The sequence below is a fragment of the Drosophila yakuba genome, chromosome 3R, assembly GCF_016746365.2.
Source record: "Drosophila yakuba strain Tai18E2 chromosome 3R, Prin_Dyak_Tai18E2_2.1, whole genome shotgun sequence".
In the NCBI taxonomy this organism is placed as follows: domain Eukaryota; kingdom Metazoa; phylum Arthropoda; class Insecta; order Diptera; family Drosophilidae; genus Drosophila; species Drosophila yakuba.
Window position 1 is genome coordinate 17,170,007 of NC_052530.2, and position 22,502 is coordinate 17,192,508.

At 46.9% G+C, this 22,502-nt stretch overlaps 9 protein-coding genes across 14 annotated transcripts; 6 read left to right on the plus strand and 3 right to left on the minus strand.

Moving 5' to 3' along the window:
• Positions 1-16: 16 nt before the first annotated feature.
• LOC6537227 lies at positions 17-2,358 on the plus strand. 4 transcript variants are annotated; one of them, XM_039375324.2, is made up of 4 exons: positions 17-347; positions 496-688; positions 1,060-1,509; positions 1,575-1,737. In XM_039375324.2, the coding sequence occupies exons 1-4, from the start codon at positions 284-286 to the stop codon at positions 1,594-1,596; spliced, it is 729 nt and encodes a 242-aa protein (XP_039231258.1). In that variant the 5' UTR covers positions 17-283; the 3' UTR covers positions 1,597-1,737. The 4 variants fall into 4 exon arrangements, with proteins under 4 accessions (XP_039231258.1, XP_043063039.1, XP_002097785.1 ...); XM_043207104.1 differs by adding an exon at positions 2,220-2,358 and having other exon boundaries at positions 19-347; positions 1,060-2,046; XM_002097749.4 differs by having other exon boundaries at positions 19-347; positions 1,060-2,095.
• LOC6537228 (DNA-directed RNA polymerase II subunit RPB7) lies at positions 2,222-3,207 on the plus strand. The gene is made up of 4 exons (XM_002097750.4): positions 2,222-2,362; positions 2,421-2,741; positions 2,810-2,947; positions 3,005-3,207. Exons 1-4 carry the CDS (start codon positions 2,351-2,353, stop codon positions 3,053-3,055), a joined length of 522 nt encoding a protein of 173 aa, XP_002097786.1. The 5' UTR covers positions 2,222-2,350; the 3' UTR covers positions 3,056-3,207.
• A 20-nt stretch (positions 3,208-3,227) lies between these two features.
• LOC6537229 (small G protein signaling modulator 3 homolog) lies at positions 3,228-6,199 on the minus strand. The gene is made up of 3 exons (XM_002097751.4): positions 5,981-6,199; positions 5,389-5,911; positions 3,228-5,326 (listed from the first exon to the last, which is right to left on the minus strand). Exons 1-3 carry the CDS (start codon positions 6,044-6,046, stop codon positions 3,501-3,503), a joined length of 2,415 nt encoding a protein of 804 aa, XP_002097787.1. The 5' UTR covers positions 6,047-6,199; the 3' UTR covers positions 3,228-3,500.
• A 365-nt stretch (positions 6,200-6,564) lies between these two features.
• On the plus strand, positions 6,565-10,752 carry LOC6537230 (trafficking protein particle complex subunit 10). Of its 2 annotated transcripts, XM_015192720.3 has the most exons (7): positions 6,565-6,714; positions 6,768-6,991; positions 7,049-9,049; positions 9,122-9,736; positions 9,799-10,141; positions 10,230-10,235; positions 10,381-10,752. In XM_015192720.3, exons 1-7 carry the CDS (start codon positions 6,690-6,692, stop codon positions 10,608-10,610), a joined length of 3,444 nt encoding a protein of 1,147 aa, XP_015048206.1. In that variant the 5' UTR covers positions 6,565-6,689; the 3' UTR covers positions 10,611-10,752. The 2 variants fall into 2 exon arrangements, with proteins under 2 accessions (XP_015048206.1, XP_002097788.1); XM_002097752.4 differs by lacking the exon at positions 10,230-10,235.
• LOC6537231 (thialysine N-epsilon-acetyltransferase) lies at positions 10,633-11,516 on the minus strand. The gene is made up of 4 exons (XM_002097753.3): positions 11,379-11,516; positions 11,265-11,316; positions 11,126-11,201; positions 10,633-11,054 (listed from the first exon to the last, which is right to left on the minus strand). Exons 1-4 carry the CDS (start codon positions 11,451-11,453, stop codon positions 10,733-10,735), a joined length of 525 nt encoding a protein of 174 aa, XP_002097789.1. The 5' UTR covers positions 11,454-11,516; the 3' UTR covers positions 10,633-10,732.
• Positions 11,409-14,230, plus strand: LOC6537232 (zinc finger protein 629). 2 transcript variants are annotated; one of them, XM_015192721.2, is made up of 4 exons: positions 11,409-11,550; positions 11,943-12,047; positions 12,114-13,257; positions 13,314-14,230. In XM_015192721.2, the coding sequence occupies exons 1-4, from the start codon at positions 11,536-11,538 to the stop codon at positions 13,973-13,975; spliced, it is 1,926 nt and encodes a 641-aa protein (XP_015048207.1). In that variant the 5' UTR covers positions 11,409-11,535; the 3' UTR covers positions 13,976-14,230. The 2 variants fall into 2 exon arrangements, with proteins under 2 accessions (XP_015048207.1, XP_002097790.1); XM_002097754.3 differs by lacking the exon at positions 11,409-11,550 and having other exon boundaries at positions 11,834-12,047.
• Positions 14,116-16,316, minus strand: LOC6537233 (MAU2 chromatid cohesion factor homolog). Its single transcript, XM_002097755.4, has 2 exons — positions 14,796-16,316; positions 14,116-14,732 (listed from the first exon to the last, which is right to left on the minus strand). The coding sequence occupies exons 1-2, from the start codon at positions 16,211-16,213 to the stop codon at positions 14,252-14,254; spliced, it is 1,899 nt and encodes a 632-aa protein (XP_002097791.1). The 5' UTR covers positions 16,214-16,316; the 3' UTR covers positions 14,116-14,251.
• A 455-nt stretch (positions 16,317-16,771) lies between these two features.
• Positions 16,772-18,835, plus strand: LOC6537234 (serine protease inhibitor 88Ea). Its single transcript, XM_002097756.3, has 3 exons — positions 16,772-16,865; positions 17,436-18,434; positions 18,493-18,835. The coding sequence occupies exons 2-3, from the start codon at positions 17,454-17,456 to the stop codon at positions 18,796-18,798; spliced, it is 1,287 nt and encodes a 428-aa protein (XP_002097792.3). The 5' UTR covers positions 16,772-16,865; positions 17,436-17,453; the 3' UTR covers positions 18,799-18,835.
• Positions 18,836-19,060: 225 nt separating this feature from the next.
• On the plus strand, positions 19,061-22,476 carry LOC120321987 (serine protease inhibitor 88Ea). Its single transcript, XM_039376442.1, has 3 exons — positions 19,061-19,208; positions 20,993-21,990; positions 22,053-22,476. The coding sequence occupies exons 2-3, from the start codon at positions 21,004-21,006 to the stop codon at positions 22,347-22,349; spliced, it is 1,284 nt and encodes a 427-aa protein (XP_039232376.1). The 5' UTR covers positions 19,061-19,208; positions 20,993-21,003; the 3' UTR covers positions 22,350-22,476.
• Positions 22,477-22,502: the final 26 nt, after the last annotated feature.

The following is a 22,502-nucleotide window of genomic DNA, read 5'->3' on the forward strand; positions in this document are numbered from 1 at the left end:
TTGCAGCTGCTGCCACACTAAAGTGGATAAGCAAAGTTTACTTAATTCGTTATCAGCTCTCATGATTCGAAACCAGCTTAGGCGCCAATGACCGGCTTTCCATTATTGCTTGTTGGGGCTACCGTGGCAGTTGCAGTTAATTTCCCCAACCGCAACGACGCGGGGCAGCTGTGATTCACCTTAATCGCTTTTTTTTTTAATTGTGTTTGCAAAATGTTTTTGCACGTAACGAGCTGAACTATTGAATTTGCTAAATAGTTTAACAAGCAATAATTGGGGCGACATGCAGGTTGATAGTTGCACCAGCAACTCATCTGAGATCCCCGACCCCACAAAGCGTGAAGCGTGTAAGTGCACAGTGGATTTGATGGTCGGTTGAATGAAAAACTTTCTCTCTTGGCGCGCCGACGATTTTGTTTGTGTCTTCTTTCTTTCACTTGTGTAATCCGAATTTGGCCCTCAAGCTCGTTTTCTACTTCGATCGTCACTTTCCAGGGAACAGTGGGAAAATGCAGTCGTCGCCGCATTCCAAAGATGGTCATAATGCAGCGGGGGCTAGCAAACTGGTCCAGGATCAGCAGGCAGCCGAGGACTACCTGGAGCACCTGATGACGAAGGGCAGTCAGGAGGGCGACAGTGGGGCAGACTTGGAACTACCTTCATGGTACGATGAGCAGCTATTCAGGCGGTAAGTTGCGTGACTAATTGTTTACTGCATATTGGCCTATAAGCCATTTGCAATGTGTGTGAACTACGCACAGCAGAAATAATTGCGATAATTACAATATCTCAATTTACATAGGCTGTATCTGAGCTTGTAGTTACATATGTACAATATTGCTATTCGATTATTTATGATGGTTTTCTGTGCACTCAAAAGGCCTGTACTCATCTTAGTCTTTACTCATTTACCTATTTTTATATTCTCTGGTTTGCATATTACTAACAAATAAGTGCGACATTTAATTTAATTTTTCACCCCAATATGAGCACACATATGTATAGTATATTTTAATTATAAAATTATAAATTCCGAGATTCTGTATTCCTTTTTTGCAGTGGTCAGAGCTACTTCAGCACGTATCGCTTCGTAATGAACGCCGGAATGCTGGCCGGTCTTATAGCTGTTCTGGCTATTCCCTCTATTCTACGGGTGCTGTCGTGCACACGCCAATCCTCGACAGCGTTCACCGCATACCGTCGCTATGTGCGTACTATATTCCACACGCAAGCCTGGTATAACCACAATATCGCGGACCGTGGGAGCAGGTTTTGGACCAGTATTGCGGCCGTGAGACGGGCCCACAGCCGCTCCAGTCATGCTTGCGCCCGCAAAGGAGCTGGACAGATAACCCAGAAAGATTTGGCCCTCACACAGTTCGGATTTATTGGCTTCATAACGATGGGCGCTCATCGCATAAAGCTGAACGATCCGGACTTCCTAGAGGCCACGACGCATATGTGGCGCGTTCTCGGTTATCTGCTGGGCATCAAGGATGAGTACAACATCTGCGCAAGGAACTGGGCGGAATCAAAGCTTCGCCTGGACATTGTGATGCGAAAGGTATACGAACCAGCTTTGACAAACACTGGTGAGGACTTCTACCGAATGACCGAGGCCTTGATTAATGGATTGTGGCACATGAACACCATGCTTTCGGTAAACGCCAACATATTCTTCGCCAAGCGATTGGCCTGCGTTAAGGGCTACGAGTACTTCAGTTTCGATCATGAAAACGGCGTGGAACGGGATCCCCAGCAGAAACTGCACTACTACGACATGGGATGGTGGGATCGTTTCATAGTCAGCTACGGCCTGTTCCTTGTCACATATCTGCACAGGTACGCCCTGGTGCGATGGTATTTCAACTTCCGCATCTGGCTGGGTGACGTACTGACCTATTACTTGCCCTACGTCGCCATTTGGAAGTTTGGCCCAAAGTTCGCGTATGTGCGGATCTTCAGGAAGGGAGGGGAGGCCCAAGATTTTACCTCGGGCTTGAAGGACGATTAGATTTTGTTGTTTTTGTGAGACTTAGTCATTAGGTAAATTATTAATAAATACGTAATTCAAACAATTAGGAACTTCAGCTTATATTTTTGTTAATTTTTATTCTTTTAAATAAAAAGGCTGCTTAGTTTTGATCATTAAATAATTTTATACAAGCCTAACTCCGTAATGGATTAAAAAAATATTTTAATGTTTTTACCTTAAATAGATCGTTATAATTATTGGCGGTAAATTTCGCGCTTCCGTGTTTTCTACATTTCCGAATCTGGTCACACTTAAGGCAGCGTCTTCTAGGTTCCGGCTGTTTATTTTAGTTTTCTAACTCAAGAACAATTAACAATGTTTTACCACGTGAGTATTTAAATCTCCGAGTGTCAGTAAATATAAAAACCAATCCCTTTCATCGTAGATATCGCTGGAGCACGAGATCCTGCTTCATCCGCGTTATTTTGGCCCGCAACTGCTGGAGACCGTGAAGCAGAAACTTTACTCCGAAGTGGAGGGCACCTGCACGGGAAAGTACGGATTCGTGATAGCGGTGACGACGATAGACCAGATTGGGTCCGGTGTCATCCAGCCGGGCCAGGGATTTGTGGTGTACCCGGTCAAGTACAAAGCCATCGTCTTTCGGCCTTTTAAGGGCGAGGTTCTGGACGCAGTCGTCAAACAGATCAACAAAGTAGGCATGTTTGCAGAGATCGGCCCGCTTTCCTGCTTCATTTCGCATCATGTAAGTTAAATTGCATGCTTCCCTTCAAGATTTAAGATTGCACTTTTTTAATGGTCCATACCTTTCAGTCTATTCCCGCCGACATGCAGTTCTGCCCGAATGGCAATCCGCCCTGCTACAAGAGTAAAGATGAGGACGTGGTTATCTCCGGAGAGGATAAGATTCGACTTAAGATTGTGGGAACACGAGTGGACGCAACTGGAATTGTAAGATCCTTTCTCAGTGACAAAACTTTTTGCAAGTTAATGCTCTAATTCTTCTAGTTTGCAATTGGCACCTTGATGGACGATTACTTGGGATTGGTGTGTAACTGAATTCAACGGATTGCGTACAATTTATATATATATATATTAAACTTTAATGAAATGCATTTAGACAGTTAAACATCTATGTGTATATAGTAATAAATATGTATGTACTTTATAAGGTTTGATTTCAATTAAAGGTACGTTACATTTGTAATTTAGTAGATTGGTGTGGTCTAGGTTTTATAATAATGGATGGACATTAAGTAAACAAACGGCTCGAGCTATACATAGGGTGATTAAAAGGTATAGTTACAGCTACAGATCATTATGATAAAGCACTTAAGTTAGGTGTACGACAACAAAGAAGTACTTAAAAAGCGAAGGCTTCCATTCAAAGAATTGCGATTGCGATTGCACTTAGAAATGATAGAAAGGAGAGGGGGCAATGAGATATTGGATGCGAAGTTGATTGCCAACGATTCTGGAACTCTTTACAAGGCGGCAGCAAGCCTCACAGATCCCACGAGAAGAGATGGTGCTTCACCAGCATATCCCTTACTCCGTCCTTGAGCGGTTGCGACTCTTTGCCGCGCTTTGGGGGCAGTTCCCAGTCGGGGTTAAGATTGAAGGCGAACTGCGAAAGAATGCGAAGCTCGCACTTGATCTGCACCCAGCCGGGCGAGTCAATAAAGCTCCAGGAGTGGTACCACTTCTGTACGACCTCCTGGCAAGCGCACAGCACCTCCAACCAGAGGTGCAGAACCTGTTCGTTGAGACCCAAACAGATCAGCGAGCGCAACTTAACATCCATTTGGGCGTGGGCATCGTCGTGCGTCTGGTTGATGGCTTGAACGCAGCGGTAGAGTAGTTCCTCCGGCGTCAGTACCTTGCCATCCTCATCCAGTCGATACGTTTTGCAGAGCACAAGACGGCTGTACACCGACTCAAAGTCCTTCTCCACCTCCCGGGTGGCAGCCTCCTCAATATACAGCCAAGGGTGTATTGGTCCACCCAGAAACGTGGGCCGTTTCATGCCGTGCTCCAGAAAGGCCTTGATGGCCGGCGCCAAGGTGCCTCGTACCAGGTCCGTTACAGTTTCCGAAATGGCGTCATCTCCGGCTGATGTGTACAACTTGCTTCGCTCGTCCAGCAGCTCAACGAACTTGGCTGGAAACCAGCCGCGCAGGCCATTCAACTCTCCCACCCAGCAGTGTTCGTCTTTTTGGCTGATGATTGTAATGATGTCGTTCCGCCGAAATCCCAACTCATCGTCGTCGTGCCGTTCAAAGTCGTGCAAGGCTTTAGCCCTTCGCTTTCGCGTCCTTGCCACATTGATAAAGTTTTCGTGGTCCTTGGCGTGCGACTCGGTGCTGTAGTTGGCAGTCAGCTGAATGTGACCGGCAAGCTTAGGTTCAATGGTAATAAAATGGCGACCCACTTTAAGAATAGCCTCCCTTAGGTCTACCAGGATCTCCGTCTGGCGTATGTTTTTGTTCTTCAGCTGATCCCCTTCGTTGCCGTCGCCACGGAAGAGAAAGGCTTCCAGGATGGATTTGCTTTTGCGCACCTGTCGTCGGGCTAGTTGTTGCTTGGGAAGATTGGGCGCAGCCTCTGGGTTTCCTATCTGATGGCCTTGATCCGCCATGAGATAGGCCAGGTGCCGACGACGATGGGTGTCGATTACCGTCTGGCTAAGTGATCCGCCCACCTCCAGGGCTTGGCGAAAGAGCACGTCGACGTCAGTGACTTCGCCGGGAATGTCGGACAGTGAATTGAAAATTTGTGCGGAGTTCTCGAGGTGCTTGAGATCTTGCTCCTTCACCTTAAGCATGCCCAGAGTCAACTGGAACAGCACGATGGAGCCCTCGTAAAAGAACCAGTCCCAAATACGCACCAAAATCTTCATATGCACCACGTTAGCAAACAGCGTGAGGAACCAATGCAGCGTGATTAAAGACAGCTCGATGTCATGCTTCCGCAGAGACTCATCCACGCTGCTCAGGTAGTTGGCAATGAGCGTTTGCATCACGCGTTGATCTGCTTGAATTCCCAGAAGAGTTGAGCTGTAGTAGGAAGCTGGCAACAGATCCTCCACTATGGTGGCCATCATCCAGAAGGCGTTCTCCTCCTCCATGAAAAGAAGCAAACAGGCGACGATCACACCGGTTCCCTGACAGTAGCCGATGTCAGGAAATAGCCACGCGATGCCTCTCAGAATGCGACGTAGTCGGGGAACGCCCGTCCCGTTAGGATTGCTAAAGCAGGCATTCGTTGGCAGGATGCGCAGAAGGTCCTTTTCGATCTGCTTTGAAGTCATCAACTGGTCATTGCTAGAAGCTATCAAAATAAATGCAATTTAATATATAAATTTATAAGCTCCCTTATCCGTTTTGTTCTACCTTTTACTATATCGTGGTAGCTGGTCTCGCTCTTTTGCTTCTTGGCCAGCGCTCCTGACAGACGCATCCACATCTGGGCGCGCAACGTGTGGGGAATACCCTGACGGACCATATTGCGCAACTTTTCAGTGCGTGGGAGAATCACATCCACATGCTCCCAGCTCAGCTCGGTTGCCTCCTTGTTGTGTGAGAATTCCAGGTGGGCGATCCACTGCAGACGCTGTTGCGCGTCCTCCACAAAGGGTATGCTGAGCAATTTGTTGGAACTCTGCTCCGGACCGTCCTCCTCCTCTACTCGGAATCCAAATTCGTCAAAACGGTACTCCGGCTGATCGTTTGGGCCGGAAGCCAATTCTGCGCCACCACCCAGCTTTGCCAGGATTTCTTGAGGCCACATGGAAGCGGTAAGAGCGGAGAATGGCCCCCCGGGATTTGGTCGCAGGCCATCGGCCACACTCAGTTCCTCCATCATGGGCGGCAGCTCTCCCAAATCGTCTTCCGAGCCCAGGTTCTGCAGTTTGCGCTGTTGGCAGTGGAACGATAAATATTAATTACCATGATAAGCAATCTTTTCTGGTCAATCAAGACCCACCGTATGCTCTTCACGGCCCACGTAACCCTCGTGGTCGCGGCCAAAGATGCTTCTGGCCATGTCCATGGTGGGTCTGGCTAGATTCCAGTCGAGCCCTGGCCGAGCATTCAGTGAAAGTTTCTCTCAAGTGTGTCTTTTTGGCGTGTGAAACACAAATATTATTTCTGCATTGTTTCGTCTCCAATTAGCTACCAAAACTGATTTCACTATCAGCTGTTCGATAGGCGACTGTGGGTGGTATCGATTTTTAGCCAAGCTATGGAAAACTGAGGTGTGGTATGAAAGGGGTCAAAGGGGGATTTTACCCCTTAACAAATGTTTTTAAAAAACTGTTAAAATGTATTTAAACCTTAAACAAAAGAAGGCATAACCTATCAAATAAAAAGCATTTAGATTGGTCCATCTTAACATATTTATTTCTGATCCCTACAACCTATTTCTCTACGCCTTTGTCCAGGGCTGCTAAAATCACACCTGTTGAATACATAGTTAAGGCTGTTTATTAGGATTAATTCATTTTTGTATGTAGGCTAGCAATTAAAATTCCATTCCATTCCTTAAAAATAAAGAACATTTTTAAGCCCTGTCAGCCGATTATTGATAACAAACAACAATCGATTCCCCCGCCCTCGCTTAATCAGCTGTTTGGCTGAGATTGTTGTGTGGCTTTCGTTTGCCAAACGAAAAACACAAGAAATTTACCAAAACAATGCAGATTAAGCCTATAATAACATGTGAGTTGTAAACAATTACCACAATGAAGCCATTACAATACCTATACTTACAGATTCTGGCTCATGCCCGCTGTTCCGGTCGCTGGAGTCTCAGATCCTGAATGCGATTCCGCTGGACACTTGCGAGTGGCGACGCACTTTCCAACGCCCCACGAAACATGTTCGCCTGGAGGCACAGAGCCAGCAGTTCAATGTTTCGGCCTTGGAGAAATACAAACAGGGCGACTGGAGCATCTTGGAGCATCCCATATTGCACATCTTCGTCACCGAGTGCAATGTGAGTTGGCTGATCCTCTAGGAATCTCTGAATCCTTATCTATTAACTATGTTCCAGGACGTCGACACCTACAAGGCCACCATCAGGGAGGCGATCGACATTTGGCTAAAAACATTAACCAGTTATGGCATCTCGGATTGGATGATTCTGTTGGTCGAAACACTGGACATGCGGAAGACAAAGAACTTCATGCCACGCACCACTGTGCTGGATAAGATACGGTTGGATTTCGGCACCAAGAACGACGACCGTTGCATCTCAGTGCTGAACCCGGCAAAGTTTGAACAGAAATCCACGGAGTCATTCCGCTGCCTCGTGCAGCGTATTCGATTCCTTATGCTCACCAGCTACAATCGGAACATAGTTAAGTACGAGGAACTTATACGTAGCAAGCGGGAAAAGCGAAATATTGAAGGCTGGGACTTCCGCCAGTACTTCTTCATGCAGGAAGATCTGGCGTTGATCTTCGAAAAGTTGGAATTGCCCACCGAGGCGTTGATACAGTACGATGAGCTAGACGCCATGTTTTCACAGCTCATAACTCACACTGGCCTCAACGAGAAGCAGCAGTGGGTAAACCATTTTCGCAAGCCCTTGGACGCTTTCCATGGAATATGTCTGACCCGAGCAGACAAGTTCGAAATGAGAAACAAGATCCGCGATGAAGGCGTTTCCCTGTTGGAATTCCGCAACTATCTTTTCGAACGGCAAGCCTATCTTCTGCTTTCTTGCAATGACATCCCGGAAATCGCAAAGAGGCTTCTGAACTTCCTATTTTCCACACTGCGCGAGGTGGAGTTCATAAAGCTGGAGTGTCAGGAGGGCGCTCTTTGCTGCTGGGAGTTCGTATGTGCTCTGGAAGTTCTGCAGCTGTGCGAACAGGCCATGGAACCCAACGAGCTTACCTGTTTCCAGCACTGTGCTCCCATCTGGAACTTGGCCAAGGATAAGCTGTACGAGCTCGGCAAACTGTGTGGACTCTTGCCCGGCTGCACGCCAACTTCGGAGCAGTTGCACATAGTGGTGCAGCTATCGTCGGGAATTGGAGATGCGCCGCCCGAGCAGCATCAGTTTCTCCAGGCGACACCTCAGCTTCGAGAACGGTCTCCTAACCGCAAGCCGAAAAAATCTGCAGCTGAGCAGCTAAAGGAAGCGCTGGGCTCTAATCAAGCATTCCAAAAGCTGTACCTGGAGCTGGCAGAACTGGCCATCAGTACTTACAAGCATGTGACCCGTTTGCGATCGGCTCGTTTGGTTGGCCTGGACCTGGGAAACTTCTACTGTGCCCTAAATGAGCCGCATAAAGCTGTTGGGTTCTTTACGGATCTCCTTAGGGAGCTGAAGGCAGAGAACTGGCACATGCTGAGCTCCCAGACGCTGCTTGAACTAGCTAACTGCTACCGCAAGATGGGCGACTCGCTGGCCTATACCAAGACATGTAGCTCCATCTCGTGTTGCGCGGAACTAGAGACCTTGGTGCGAACCTTTTACTTCGACGAGTTTCTCAAGTCGCTGAAAACCCTTACGACGACGCTTTCGGCGCAACCGTCAATAGAGAATGCCAACTTTTGTGTACTGGAGGATCACTTTCGCATCCTGGACATCGAGGTGGTTAACCAGAAACCTATTATACAGGATGATTATATTCTAGTGCAGCTAAAAGTGGAGAGTCTCTATCCTCGAGGGGTCGTAGCTGAAAACATCAAGCTTTGTTATGAGTTGGAAGCTTCCTCTCTGGAGCTGGCCATGGAGAATGTCAGCCTAACTCCCGCCCCGTCGACCATAAAGGCCAAGGACACCGCATCACGATTAAAGGTTTCACTTCAGCTAGTTTACAAGCAGGACAATCGCCTCCACTCTGCCGCTGTGGCCTGCGACTTGCCAAAAAGCAAGCAACCCGTGCGTCGCACAAGCAGCACCAAGCGAAAACTTTCGCCAAGTGTCCAGGCGGACTTCACCAACTTTGTTCAAGCGGAAAACATTGCCCTTCAGCCAGGCGTAAACATAGTTGAGCTGAAGGCAAAAGCAACTCGAGTGGGCTGCTGGCAATTCAAACAGGTGGGTGGGATGATCAGTGAACAGTTTTCTTGGCCTATTTTTAATAACATTGTTTTTTTGTGTCTATTTTAGCTGTGTGTCACCATGTCCAGCCTGGAGTTCTTGTCGGAACAGCTGCCATTTACGCCCTCCAGCTTTGAGATTAGTACCAAGCCTGCAAGTGCCTCTCTGGAGTTCAACACTTTGATAGCTGGCATAGTGCAGCCTATCTGTTTAAATGTCTCAGGTGGCAGTTTCATCTTTCCGCCCGATGCAAAAATCACGCTGCGCTGCTCCAAGAACCTTCGCATTCGCCAGGCGCGAAATACGGAGGACAAAGCAGCGTATAACGATGACCAATCTTTTGAAAGCATGCTACAAGTGCCGCTAGTGCAATTCAAATCGTTCGAGGAACGTAAAATCCCACTTGAGGTCTTAACTGATATGCCGGGCCGAAAGGTGTCTAAACACCATGAGCATCACATTGCCCTCAATTGTCCGTGGTCTCGAACTGAACTGCCAATCGCCGTTGATTTTCAACCAGCCATGGAGGCCACTTGCCGGCTTCACACGTGTGGTACTCAGAAGTTTCTACAGGTGATCATGAAGGGCCTCGATGCGCATCTCCTTTTGCAGCATGCTCAAGTCAAGTGCGATGTACCCGGTGTGCAACTGTTGGACCTAAATCCGGAGCCCCAGCAGTCCATTGTAACTAAATTGCAATACAATTCGATATCTAATGTTGCTGATCTCCTATGCTTGTCTTTTAGGAAATCTACAAATCCCTGACTGTAACTTTTCTGTACGAGATTCAAGTGGAGCCTCTTAAAACTGAGCACGAGCTGCCCGTCGTTAAAGTGCATTTTGTAATCAAATACGCATCGTTGTCGCAGCCCGATGTGTGGAGAACGTATGGTTGCGCTTTTGATCTGGTGGACTACACAACGCTCTTTAAACTGCAGGCGCAGCTGGAGCCAAATGAGCTGTGCAGGCTGCGCACCGTGTGCAACATGAACTTAAAGATCACCAAGGTCCATGAGAATCCGTACACGGATCTCATGTACGAGGTGCTAAATGATCAAAATCTGTGGGCCGTTTGCGGTCGCTCAGCGGGTAAGTTGAAATCTTTTTATGATTCGGTCTTTCTTTGCTTATGATTTAATTCTGTTTCTCTACACACGATTCACTTTTGCATTTTAAGATATGGGTAAGTTTTTTGGAATAGGACACACGTAGCACTAAAGATTTGCCCTTGCTTTTGATTGGAAACATTTAACACTGAAAAATTTGGCTAATTTCAATGAACCCACTGTCCGTATTTGTTGACTAACGATTTTTACTTATCCTTTTAGGCGTTGTATCCATGAAGGACGTTGACAGTCATTCCATATCGCTGGATGTGATGCCGCTAAGCACCGGCTTTCTACCGATGCCCAGCATTCGATTATCCAAGTACACTGCCGGGGGCAAAAGTAAGACCGATGCCCACTCCAAGGTGCATCCCTTTCCGCCTGGTCAAGTCTACAACTGCACGAAGAGCATGCAGATCCATGTCATAGCAAGTGTAGCGGGAGATCAATGAGAGAAGCCAAATCGAATCCGAATTAATTGCAATGTACTCATAGCACATATGGCCTTTGGTCAAGTATTATTAATTATTTATCGTTCTACCATAAAGTAGTAAAATTTTAAAATCAAATCCAACTAGGATTTCTGTGCACTTAGATCCGCGGCCAATTTGGCCAGTTGCTGTTCCTCCACGCGATAGTAGTGCCAGCCCTCTTTATCTGTCAAGTCCACGGCACCCAGGCTTTCGTAGAACTTGCGGGCAGTGTTCCACTCCAGTACATTGAATTCCAGGCGCGGGCACCGAAGCTCTACGGCACGCGCCGAAACCTCCAGGAAGATTCGCTTTCCGGCGCCGCGTTTTCGGTGCTCTGGGCGCACATAGATGTCCTCGACGAAGAAGTACCGTCCCTGCCAAGTTGAGTAGGCCTTGTAACAAATAGAGTACCCAATCGCCTTACTGAAACAGGTAAATAACAGGTAGAGAAGCCCAACGGTTAATCCACTCATGGCAAAAACTATAGTACTTACTTTGTTGCATTGTCTATGAGCACATAGACTTCACAATACTCCTGGCCTCCAGTGAGACCGGCATCTCTTTTAAGATCTGGCATATAAATGTACGTTAGCGGATTATTTATTGTTTCATTATTATTATTATTATTATTACCTTCCTCAGTTAGCTGGGGACCATTGCTCATCTTTTCAAAGTCGGCCAGTTCCTGCAAAGCAATTGAGAAGTATCTCAAATTGGCATCAAAGTGAAAATATAACAAATCACAACCTGAATCATGGAGAGCACATCTTTTATATCATCAGCTTGAGCACGCCGGAATGTGAATTCCCCTGATTTCGACATGGTAGAAATCTTTATAAACCGTGTTGCGCTGATTATGGTCAAAGGAGCTTATCTTTATTCGAAACACTTCTAATCTATAGAGATGAGCCAAACTCTCGTGAGTAAAAGTAGATCACTATATTAATTACTCATTATCGATTGAAAAATTTATTGGATTTTAATAACTGAAAAACGGGAAAAACCATAATTAAATTCCATATGTCGGTGTTTTTGATTTTAAAAAAAGTACTTTTATGCTTGGATTTTAAATAGTCCCATGTTAGTGCAATCATCGCAATGAAAATAGTTTATTTTAAGCTGTTCTCCACTCTTAGAAAGTATTTTTTGAATTGCGCAAAAGCCGCCAACTGCATAAAAGGTGTGGCCAGGTGCATTCGAAATGGATCGGTATATTCAGCGTATCAAACGGCAGCCACACTGCATTTTATTTAATTGTTTTATTTTGTTTCTGGTTTTGACCGATTGCGTCGCGAAATGGATGTGGACAAGATCTGCCTTACCTGCCTGAGTTCCACGGGACCCCTCCTGTCCATTTACGACGGCGGATCCGGCAGCTGCCTGGCGGACATGATCCGGGAGTTCACAAAAACCAAGGTAAGTGGCTGCTCCACCGAGTTATCCTGATTTTCATGTTAATCGCGGTAATTCTACGTTTTTAAGCCCCGACGCAACGATAATCTTCCCGAGAAGGTGTGCCTGAGCTGTTTAAGTGAGATCTCCAATTGCTACACCTTCAAAATCAAGTGCGAGAACTCCAGTCGCACTCTGCGCCAGTTGCTACCGAATGCGCTGCCGGAGGAGCCCGATAACAAGGTGTCCATCAGTTGTCCAGTGGCCACGACAGACCAGGCGGTGCAGACCACTAGTTGGGAGCCCGTTAGATGCACAGCCTCCGTGCAAACGGACACAGTGGCTACCACAGACGGCGAACAGAATACCAGCCTGGTTAAGTCAACGATTTCAGTGGACCTGGACTACGAAGGCGAGGGCGAGGTTTTCGACTACGAGCTGCCGGATGAGCCCGTTGAAAAGACCACCAGCCTCATTCTCCAGGTTCAGGGAAATTTGAAGGACGAAAAGGAAGTGGTGTTTACCCAAACCAATGTTATTTACGAGGGCGACGACAACGATTTGGAGCAGCAGATCAGGGAATGCAACCTGGCTATTTTCGAAGGTGTCGACAACGAAGCGGAGATCATCACAGTAACCGCTCCTCAGGTTACCACCAGAAAGAGCGCCGCGAAGCTCTTAACGCAGCAGGAAAACGAAAAGCTGGACACCCCTGTGACGTCTTCTAAGGAGGAAGCTAGTGAAATTGAAAAGGAACAAGTGCCTCAGACGGCTAAGCGCTCCTCACGGCGGCGTGGAGGTGTCAAGCAAGATGTGCCGACTACCCCACCTTCAGAAGCAGAGCCTTCCTCCAAACAGCATCGGTTGGGAACTCAGCGAAAATTGTGCGCGCCGAAGACAGGAACAGTCAACAGCACAAGCACAATGTCAGGAGGAGCAGCCATTACCCCTGAGCTCAAGTACCACTGTGATCGTTGCAACGCGGGATTCGCGCTGGAGAAATCTTTGATGATCCACAGACGCCAAAAGGGTTGCATTAACCGCAACTTTAAGTGCAATGAGTGCGAGAAGGTCTTTGTGTCGCCGGATCACTTGGCAGAACACCAGGCCAGTCATGGTGCCCACAATTGCCCGGAGTGTGGAATACGGTGTGATTCCAAGGAGAAACTGAGCAAGCACATGGTGCAAGGCCACAAGCGAAATCTGCGGAATCAGTGCAATATCTGTCAGAAAGGTAAGAAAACAAAAGGGTGGCCAAAAATCCTATCTAATCGCCTACTAATATTGTAGTATTCACCATGCTATCCACGCTGCGTGACCACATGCGCATCCACACTGGCGAGAAACCCTTTGTGTGCAATATCTGCGGAAAGAGCTTTACACAAAACGCCAATCTGCGCCAGCACAAGCTGCGCCACTCGGAGACGAAAAGTTTTAAGTGCGAGCTGTGCCCGCACTCGTTCGTTACCAAGGCGGAACTCACCTCTCATGCCCGCACCCACACCGGCGACAAGCCATTCGAATGCGAGGTCTGTTTGGCGAGATTCACCACCAGCTGCTCCCTGGCCAAGCACAAACGAAAGCACACCGGCGAACGGCCGTACGCCTGTGATCTCTGCCCCATGAGATTTACTGCCCTAAACGTGCTAAAGAACCACCGAAGGACGCACACAGGTGAGCGGCCGTACGTCTGCCCCTTCTGCTCGAAGACCTTCACGCAACGGGGTGACTGCCAGATGCACCAGCGTACCCATCAGGGCGATCGCATCTACATTTGCCCGGTGTGTAATGAGGAGTTCAAGTCGATGCACGAGATGCGATCACATTTGGCCGGGCACGAGCAGCACGACAAACGCCTGGTGCATTTTACCTTTCTTAGCAACAAGGAAAACGGAAGCGGAGCCCTTGAAGAAGACCTTAATGAGATGACTGAGTCTGCGCTTATACTATAAGTCGAAGTAGAAGCTGTGCAAGCTAGGCGGCTTTTGTAAAGACGGTTGAGACTCTATGACCGATCCTTGACCCTAACTGTGTATTCTCATTTGTAATTGTAAAATCCCAACTCAAGAGCTCACAACTCGTCCACTTTACATTTCCGTCTACACTTTCCCTCGGGAACACAGTTTATGACAAAATTCACAACTTTAGAACATCTTTAGTCTTAACTTAGTCGCTAGGTCGTAGATAAAAATAAAAGCTTAAAGTTACATTGCATAATCATCTCATTGCTAGTAGAACTGTCCGTATTGCCCCGCCGGCTGCATGGCTGCCGATGTGGAGGCGATGACGGGGACTGAGGATGTGACGGAGGACTCTGGCATGAGCAGGACGGGGGTGGCCGGCGGTCCACTCGTCACAGGCGGATCGCCCTGGAACCAGTTGACGAGTTCGTGGTGCGCACTTTGAACGCACTTGCGCTGGTCGGCAATCAGGTTCTCCGAGTATTTTACGTGGTTGGCATATGCATCCTTTTCATGCTGCACATCTTTTGACATTCGATGCAGGTCCTTAAGTATTGCCGATCCCCACAGCTGGACGTGGATGTCGGGTATCTTACTGGCCAGCTGCATGGCCGGCGTCACCATGTTCATGCTTTCCTTGGAGTTCCCGATGCTGAGAAAGACGTGCGATAGCAGAACCAACGAGCAGCTGGTCAGTCGGTTGAGGTCCTCGGCGTTGGCCATTTTCAAGGTTTCACGCAGAAAGCGTCTGCAAAGAATAAAGATCATCAGTTCCCACATTCGAATTCTAAAAAGGCTTAAGGTGACTCACTTTGCCTCGTGGAAGCTGTTCTTGTGAAAAGCGTGCAGTCCCTGAACATAGTAGAAGCCTCCCATCAGCGCTTGGCTGCTGTACGTGTGCGTGTTTTCCGTTGAGACTGCATCCAGGATTTGCTTGAGGTCCGTGTCCCGCTTGGTGCGCAGATAAATGATCGCCAGGTTGAGGTTGGCAAACAGTTTCAGGTCTCGCTCGCTGGTCTCACTCACGCACACCACAAACTGTCTCTCTGCATGCTCAAATAGGTTGGTGGACATGGAGTAGAGCCCAATGAGGCAGTGCAGCTGCGCCGAGTGACGCCGTAGCAAGGTGCGTTGCGGTGCCGCCATGCAAACATCTCTCGCGGCAGCTATTTCCCGGATAGCCAGTTCCCGGTTGCCCATCACCATGCGGCACATCACAATATGCTCTAGTAGAATCACCTTGAATACGGATAGAATGGGTTTGTCCTCCTGTTGCTTTAGTTTCTCGATTTGGGTGAGAGCTTTTTCCGTGTACTTCTGAGCCTTGTCCATGTAGCCCGCCATCATCGAGTGGGAAACGGTGACCAGATATACCAGGACGTACAGCTGCTCCTTCGGCAGCCACACGAACATCTCAAGCTGATTTGCACCGAAGATCGCCTCATCCGAGGGCCAATTTGGCGCCATTATCGTCTGTATGGACATCTGCAGTTGTTTGAGACTAGGCTTAACCGTTTTCACCTGCCCCAAAGCCAGGTAGTAGCACACCTGTAGCACCAGGAAAAACACCTTCAGGTATTCCTTCTGGTGCGGATTGGGTATGTTGTTGTCAATGATTTGGCCGGCGGAGTTGAGCAGGGCGAGCACGTCGTTGGTCTTGCGCTCGATCATAAGGATCATGGCGCGCGAGAGCAGGAAGAGCACTTTCAGGTACGTGGCGCTCGCCTCGTCGGCACTTTCCGCGCCCACGGCCAGCAGTTCCGAGGCCAGCGAGTACTCGCGATCGCTGGCATGTATTTGAGCCAGCTGGAGCAGCAGCTTGCAGTGCCAGTAGACGTTATTTTGCGACAGTTCCACCGCCCGCCGGAGCATCGCCTTTGCCTGGTGCGAGTTCTTGTCCGTCTGCAGATGCAGCTGGGCCAGCAGCGAGGCGGTGTCGAACTTAACGTCAAAATTCGGCAGCGGTTCGGATATGCTCCACGCCTTCTCCAGGTGCTGGCGCGCCAGATCGATGTTCTTGGTGTACGCCATCAGGATCTGGCCCATCTGCAAGTGTGTCCGCGCCTCGACCTTCGAGGGCGGCATAAATGTGAACAGGGCTTGAAGACACTGGATGCATTTCTTGATGTTCGGCGGCTGCGATGTGCGAAAGTACTCCGCCAGGCCAAGGAGGGATATGTAGCAGGCGTCCTGGGACGCCGCCGTCGACGTGCTCGTCGATGCACTCATTTCGGAGAGCGGGTGCGAAATTCGGTTTGTTTATCGCGTAATTTTGTTGTCAATTCGCGACTATTCAATCACGGTGGTGGCTGCCAGTGTTGTCAAGTGTGCAATTCTAGTGGTGACCCAAGCTTTAGCGGTTATCGTTTAGCAGTCACAGTACGAGTCACACCTTTTTTAGTATTGTTAATGGTCACGTTCAGCAGAACTTCGAGCGTCTCATTTAAAGCTTGGAAAAAGTTATCGTTTTTAAATTGAGTAGATCATTTTATCATTAACTGCATTTAGCAATAAACAGAATTTAGGAAATATATAAAATATGCAGTTTTATCGCATTTAACGAGTAAAAAATAAACTCTTGGGTATTTATAAGGAAGCAGAACACCAACTGAAAAACCATTTCTAGGTTTAAAACAAAGTTTTTAAAATTCCGGACGGTTGACCGCCTTATTTCAGTAATGGAAAGAGTGCTTTATAAGTTTGCTAGGCTGTAAAGTCGAGGATCAGCTGCTTTTTCGAATGCTTATCTCATATTCGCATTAATTTAAAGCCAAGCTCTGCCGTTTATTTGCCACATGAATTAGTTTAAGATTGTGAGTGCAATCGGTTAGACCAACTTATATTTTGAACTGATTTTATTTCTGTGCCATATTCCAATAAGGTAATCCCCACGATCCTTACTTTTGCTTTTGGTTTCATACAATAAATATTTCATAATAACGACTATACATTTTAATACAAGTTTACAAGAAATTTACACGTTTCCCAGAACATAAATGTTTCTTATCAGTAAAAATATACATATATGCGAGTATTATAAGAATTATGATGACTACAAGAATAGAATGCATAGAATTCAGGCAAATCAGCTCACAAATGTGAAGAAATACATTAGTAACGATTATAAGCTAATTTTTGTGGGACACGTTTGAATGTTTTTACAATTTCTTAATAATTGAAGATTCAAAGATTCATCTGGGTGTGTCCATGAGTATATTGAAGGAATTCCAACTTTATTATCTCTGGCGAAACCCAGAATATACAAATGTATATAAATAATAAAGTTTAATTCCCCGAGAACATACAGATAATGCAGGGGTAAGATTAATTTCCTTGAGTGAACATTAATGAATGTTTTTTCTTTGGGAAATAATAATGCATTGTGAGAAATATTTAGGAAATTATTCTAAATAATTTAAATAGTTCACAAACTAATGGATGTCCTTTACAGGCAGTTGGCAGTACAAATATGCATACCTTCAGTTTGGTCCTGTTGGCCCTCCTTCCTGTGGTAACCCTCGCTGTTTGGGACAAACCGGACCTGTCACTACTGCATGCATACCCAAACATTTTTGAGGGAGAACGAATCTTCTCCATAGCATTGATGAAACAGATCCGAGAGATGTACCCTGAAGGCAATCTGTTCTTCTCGCCGTTCAGCACCTATAACGCTCTGCTCCTCGCCTACTTCAGTGCCTCCGAGGATACGGAACGTGAGCTGGCCCAGGCACTGAATTTGGGATGGGCATCCAGCAAGCAGCAGGTCCGGTCTGCGTACATATTGGGAAAGAGGCAGGACGAAAACCGGTTCCACCAAAGCCCCATGGTTCTCTCGTCTGTGAACCGCATTTTCGTCGACAAGACGGTAAATGTTTCCAGCAAATTTAACACATTACTCTTCGGTGAAACCGAGGAGTTGGACTTCAAGAATGAACCGGAGAGTTGCCGTATGCAAATAAACGACTGGATCGCCCAGAGGACGCACAACCAGATCCGCGACATGCTCAGCTCCAAAGAGATCAATTCCCGCACCATGATGGTGCTGGGAAACGCCGCCTACATGAAGGGCCAGTGGCTCAGCCAGTTCAAGGTGGAGGAAACCTCCTTGAAGCCCTTCTACATAAACGAGTATGAGAAGGAGATGGTTTACATGATGCACAAGACGGGCCCCTTCAGGATGACCATTGATGAAGGCTTGCAATCGCAAATCATCAAGCTACCTTACCGCACCATATACCAGTCGGCGGAGACTCACATTTCCACGCCGGAAAAAAAATCCGATATCTCCATGCTGATCATTCTGCCGTACTCCAAGGAAATGCCTCTAAATGATGTAATATCCAAACTAAATGCCGATTCCCTCAAGCAATTGCTCCAACAGGCAATGCCGCAGGAGATCGAGTTGTCGCTGCCCAAGTTCCAGTTTGAGCAGCGTCTGGCACTGACCCCGGTGAGCTATAACTTGACTGGACCAATTGAGCCGCACTAACCAGCTTTTACCTTTCCAGATCCTTGGCCGAATGGGACTGAACAAAATGTTTTCCAAAGATGCCACCTTCGGTGACCTGACTTCTGATCGCATGTCCCTTGCCATCGATGAGGCCCAACATCTGGCCAAGATTCAGGTGAACGAAGTGGGCAGCACTGCAGCCGCGGCCACCATCCTCTTTGCCAGCCGATCCGCCAGGCAGCCCGATCCCAGCAAATTCAACTGCAACCATCCGTTCGTGTTCCTCATCTATGACGAAAGGGTCAACACCATCCTGTTTGCAGGCGTCTATAGCAATCCCAGAGAAATGGAGCAGTACAAGTGATCTAAAATAACAAAATATATGCTCTATTAAACTTCAACCTTCGTTTAATTTATTTATTTTGCCATTGGGCAACGATTTTAATCATTAGGTTCACTAAGTACTCAATAATTGCTTTAGAAGTCACTGCTTTCGGATCCTCGTTCGGGTAACTGCTCCTAGAGGAAACGCAAACCTGCTGAACCTACCCACATCTCCACTGTGTAAAGTTGAAGCCTGTTGCTTGGCGATCATCGGTTATCGATAACAAAGCTGCGCTTGGGTTTCAAGTACCCAACAACCCAGCTAGCCAGCTTCTCTGGGCAACCGGACTCAGTTTATAGTTAGATGCGCAGGTGAACGGACTTGCAGTCGGTCCAAGTTGTAGTTATATCTATCTCGGTGCCACTAAGCCTACGTACACTTCAAAGAAGGTATTTCCCAGTGCTCATCGAGTGTGTCTGTCCCAATTTGCTCAACTCCCGGCAATTGTGACGATCATTAAACGAATCGGGTTGAAATTAAAGCGTCGCCTATTATTGTTACACTAATCAGCATGCAAACGATTGCACAATTACACATAATGTTTATGCATATAGGGACTTTAAATGGGGCAGTGCATAATCGCTATGTATAATTTTTTGCCACCATAGCCTTGATTTGATTGATCTCTGAAGTGTGATGCCATGATGACCTCCGATTTAACAGGGATTTCACTTAATGACTTCCAAGCAAAATATCACTTCGTGTATGAATAATACGGCTTAATCAGTGCAATCGCAAATTGAACTATTAATTCAATTTTGTTGTGCAAAAATAACTTTTAACTATAATTACAATCAACAAATACATACAGTCTTAGTCACTAAAATGACCTAATTACAAGTAAATCACATTTGTCTATAGAATTTGTTTATATAAAGAAGTAGTAAGAAAGGGTAGTTACTTCCTATATTTGCATATTTCATGAATGACTTAAGCCGAAATTTGTGAGCAATTTCAAAGCAAGTGATTGTTTTTCAAAGTGTTTTTGCCAAAACAATTAATCCAAGTTCAATGCAGCTTACTTTAGACCACTTCCTCCTGTCGGTCAAAACTGGTTGGCCAAAAAAACCCAGCTTGCGCAGAAACAAGCGTTACGTCTATGGGGTAAAGCACAAAAAAAAAAAACACAAAAAAATAAAACTGCCGAAGCAATTACAAAATCGCCCATACAGGGTCAACAATGAGCATTCATACGCGTTGGAATACGAAACGCCAACAATTCGTCCCGTTTATGAATCATATACTATGTATATTGGTAACTGCCGGTGGGATCCACAACCGGTTATCGAAAATGTTAATTTTGGGTTTTTTATTTTTACACAAAACGCTTTTCACTGCAGTCACGCAACGGATGACTTCGTCATCGCTCAGCTGCTAAAAGCTAAACTGGAGCTCATGCTCCCGATCCTATCTGTAGGCGCTACTCCATGCTTCATGCTCCACGCTCCAATGGATGCATATGGGTGGAATGACTCTGGGTACATTGTGTTCGGATTGCGAATTTCGAGTGCGGAGCGGCGGAAACTTTCACTTTTTTTATGTCGCCTCTGCAGAGATGTTGCAACTGTCGCCCGCAGATAACTGACCGACCCACCAATCGATGGACTGGAAAAGCTTTTCGGTGAATCAGCCTTAAGTGATGTTTAACGAGCTGAAATCGGTTTCATATTATTGAAGCGATTCAACCAGCTTTTCGTCATAACTTAGCTTATAAACTATTTTCAGATTGGTAGTTTACAACGTTTCAGCAATAGTTTTATGTAACTAGAAAATCTTAATGACTTGTAGTTCGGAAAACTAAGCGAATATTAAGTACCTAATTAGCTTGGACTCAGTTCTAATTTATCTACTCCCATAATTAGTGCTCAAAAACCCCTTTGGGGTATCCGAGATCACTTTCTGGGATTTTATTTTGCCAAACTTTCTGGGTTATTCATCAATTTGCTTGGCTCAAGTGCGCTTTAAACGCTTAGGTATATAATAAATTAGACGGAAATTTTACCAGGATTGGATGCCGGTCACGTATATCTCAAAAATCACACACTTAAAAACCTGGTATACAAGGTCGCATATTTACGGTTCAAATGCCTTTCAGTTACTCATTTCTATCACATGCGCTTGCCATTTGAAACAATTGTTATTTTAGACTAAAATCAGTTTTCATTTTTGGCAGGCTTTTCCAACATGCACATCCTCAGCCTATCTCTGATGGCGGTATTGCCGGCCATCGCCCTTGCCAGTCTCTGTGGGGTTGAGCCCGATGTGAGTTTATTGGATCAGGGGTTAAACCTCTATAAGGGCCAGCAGAACTTCGCCGTGTCCATGCTGAACGTGATCCGGCAGAGCACGCCCAATGAGAACGTCTTCTTCTCGCCGTATAGCACGTACCACGCCCTGCTCCTCGCCTATTTCGGATCCTCCGGAGAAACGGAGAAGGAGTTGGCCAAGGTCCTGCATCTGGATTGGGCTGACTCGAAGGAGGTGGTGCGCAGCGCCTACATCCTGGAGAAGACGAGCCGCAAGGAGCGGCAGAGCAAAATGCCACTTGAGTTCTCTTCAGCCGATCGCATATTCTTCGCCAATGATCTGCATGTGACCGAGTGCGCCAGAAACCGCCTGGCCGAGGAGGTCCAGCAGATCGACTTCAAGAACCAGCCAGAGGAGTCGCGCAAGCAAATTAACGATTGGATTGCCAAGCAGACGCACGACCAAATTAAAAATATGCTCAGTGCCGATGAAATCACTCCGCGCACTCGTTTGGTCCTGGCCAACGCCGCCTACTTGAAGGGCCAGTGGCTCAGTCAGTTCAAGACAGAAAAGACGGTCCAAATGCCCTTCTATACGTCCCCGTCAAACTTCTCGCTGGTGTCCATGATGCAGCAGAAGGGCACCTTCCTGCTGAATGTCGACGAGCAGCTCCGTGCTCATGTGCTTCAGCTGCCCTACCGCACCGTTTTCGAGTCGCAGGAGACGGAGGACAGCTCACCGGACGATAACTCCGACATCTCCATGGTGCTCATCCTGCCACCATTTAACAGTAACTCCCTCGAAGATGTGCTCTCCCGCTTGAATGCCGACAGTCTGGATGATTCCCTTAAGCAGGCCATGCCCCGCGAAATCGAAGTTTCGCTGCCCAAGTTTGAGTTCGAACAGCGCCTGGAACTGAACCCAGTAAGTCAAAATTTCTTGACTCTGAAGTTTAATTTAGTTCTTACCTGCTCCATTCCTTTTAGATCCTTGCCAAATTGGGAGTGAGCAAAATGTTCGATGAGTCCTCCGCTACTTTCGATGATCTGACCTCTGAGAAGATTTCCATCGGTGACTCCAAACATGTGGCCAAAATCAAGGTGGACGAGGAGGGAAGCACTGCGGCGGCGGCCACAGTCCTCTTCACTTACCGCTCGGCCAGGCCCGTGGAGCCCGCCAAGTTTGAGTGCAACCATCCGTTCCTGTTCGTCATCTACGACAAGATCACAAGAGCGATCCTATTTACGGGTATCTATCGCGATCCCAAAACAATAAAGCAGTAAAGAGACGGTATGCCTCAAGGAACTGCAACTTTGCAACTAATCTAACCAAAATATTTTTCGACTGTAAAAGACAATGTAAACTTTAAAACAAACTTAAACCATAATAAATTATGCCTATAACAAGAAATCAAATTAATTTATTCAGCACTGTTA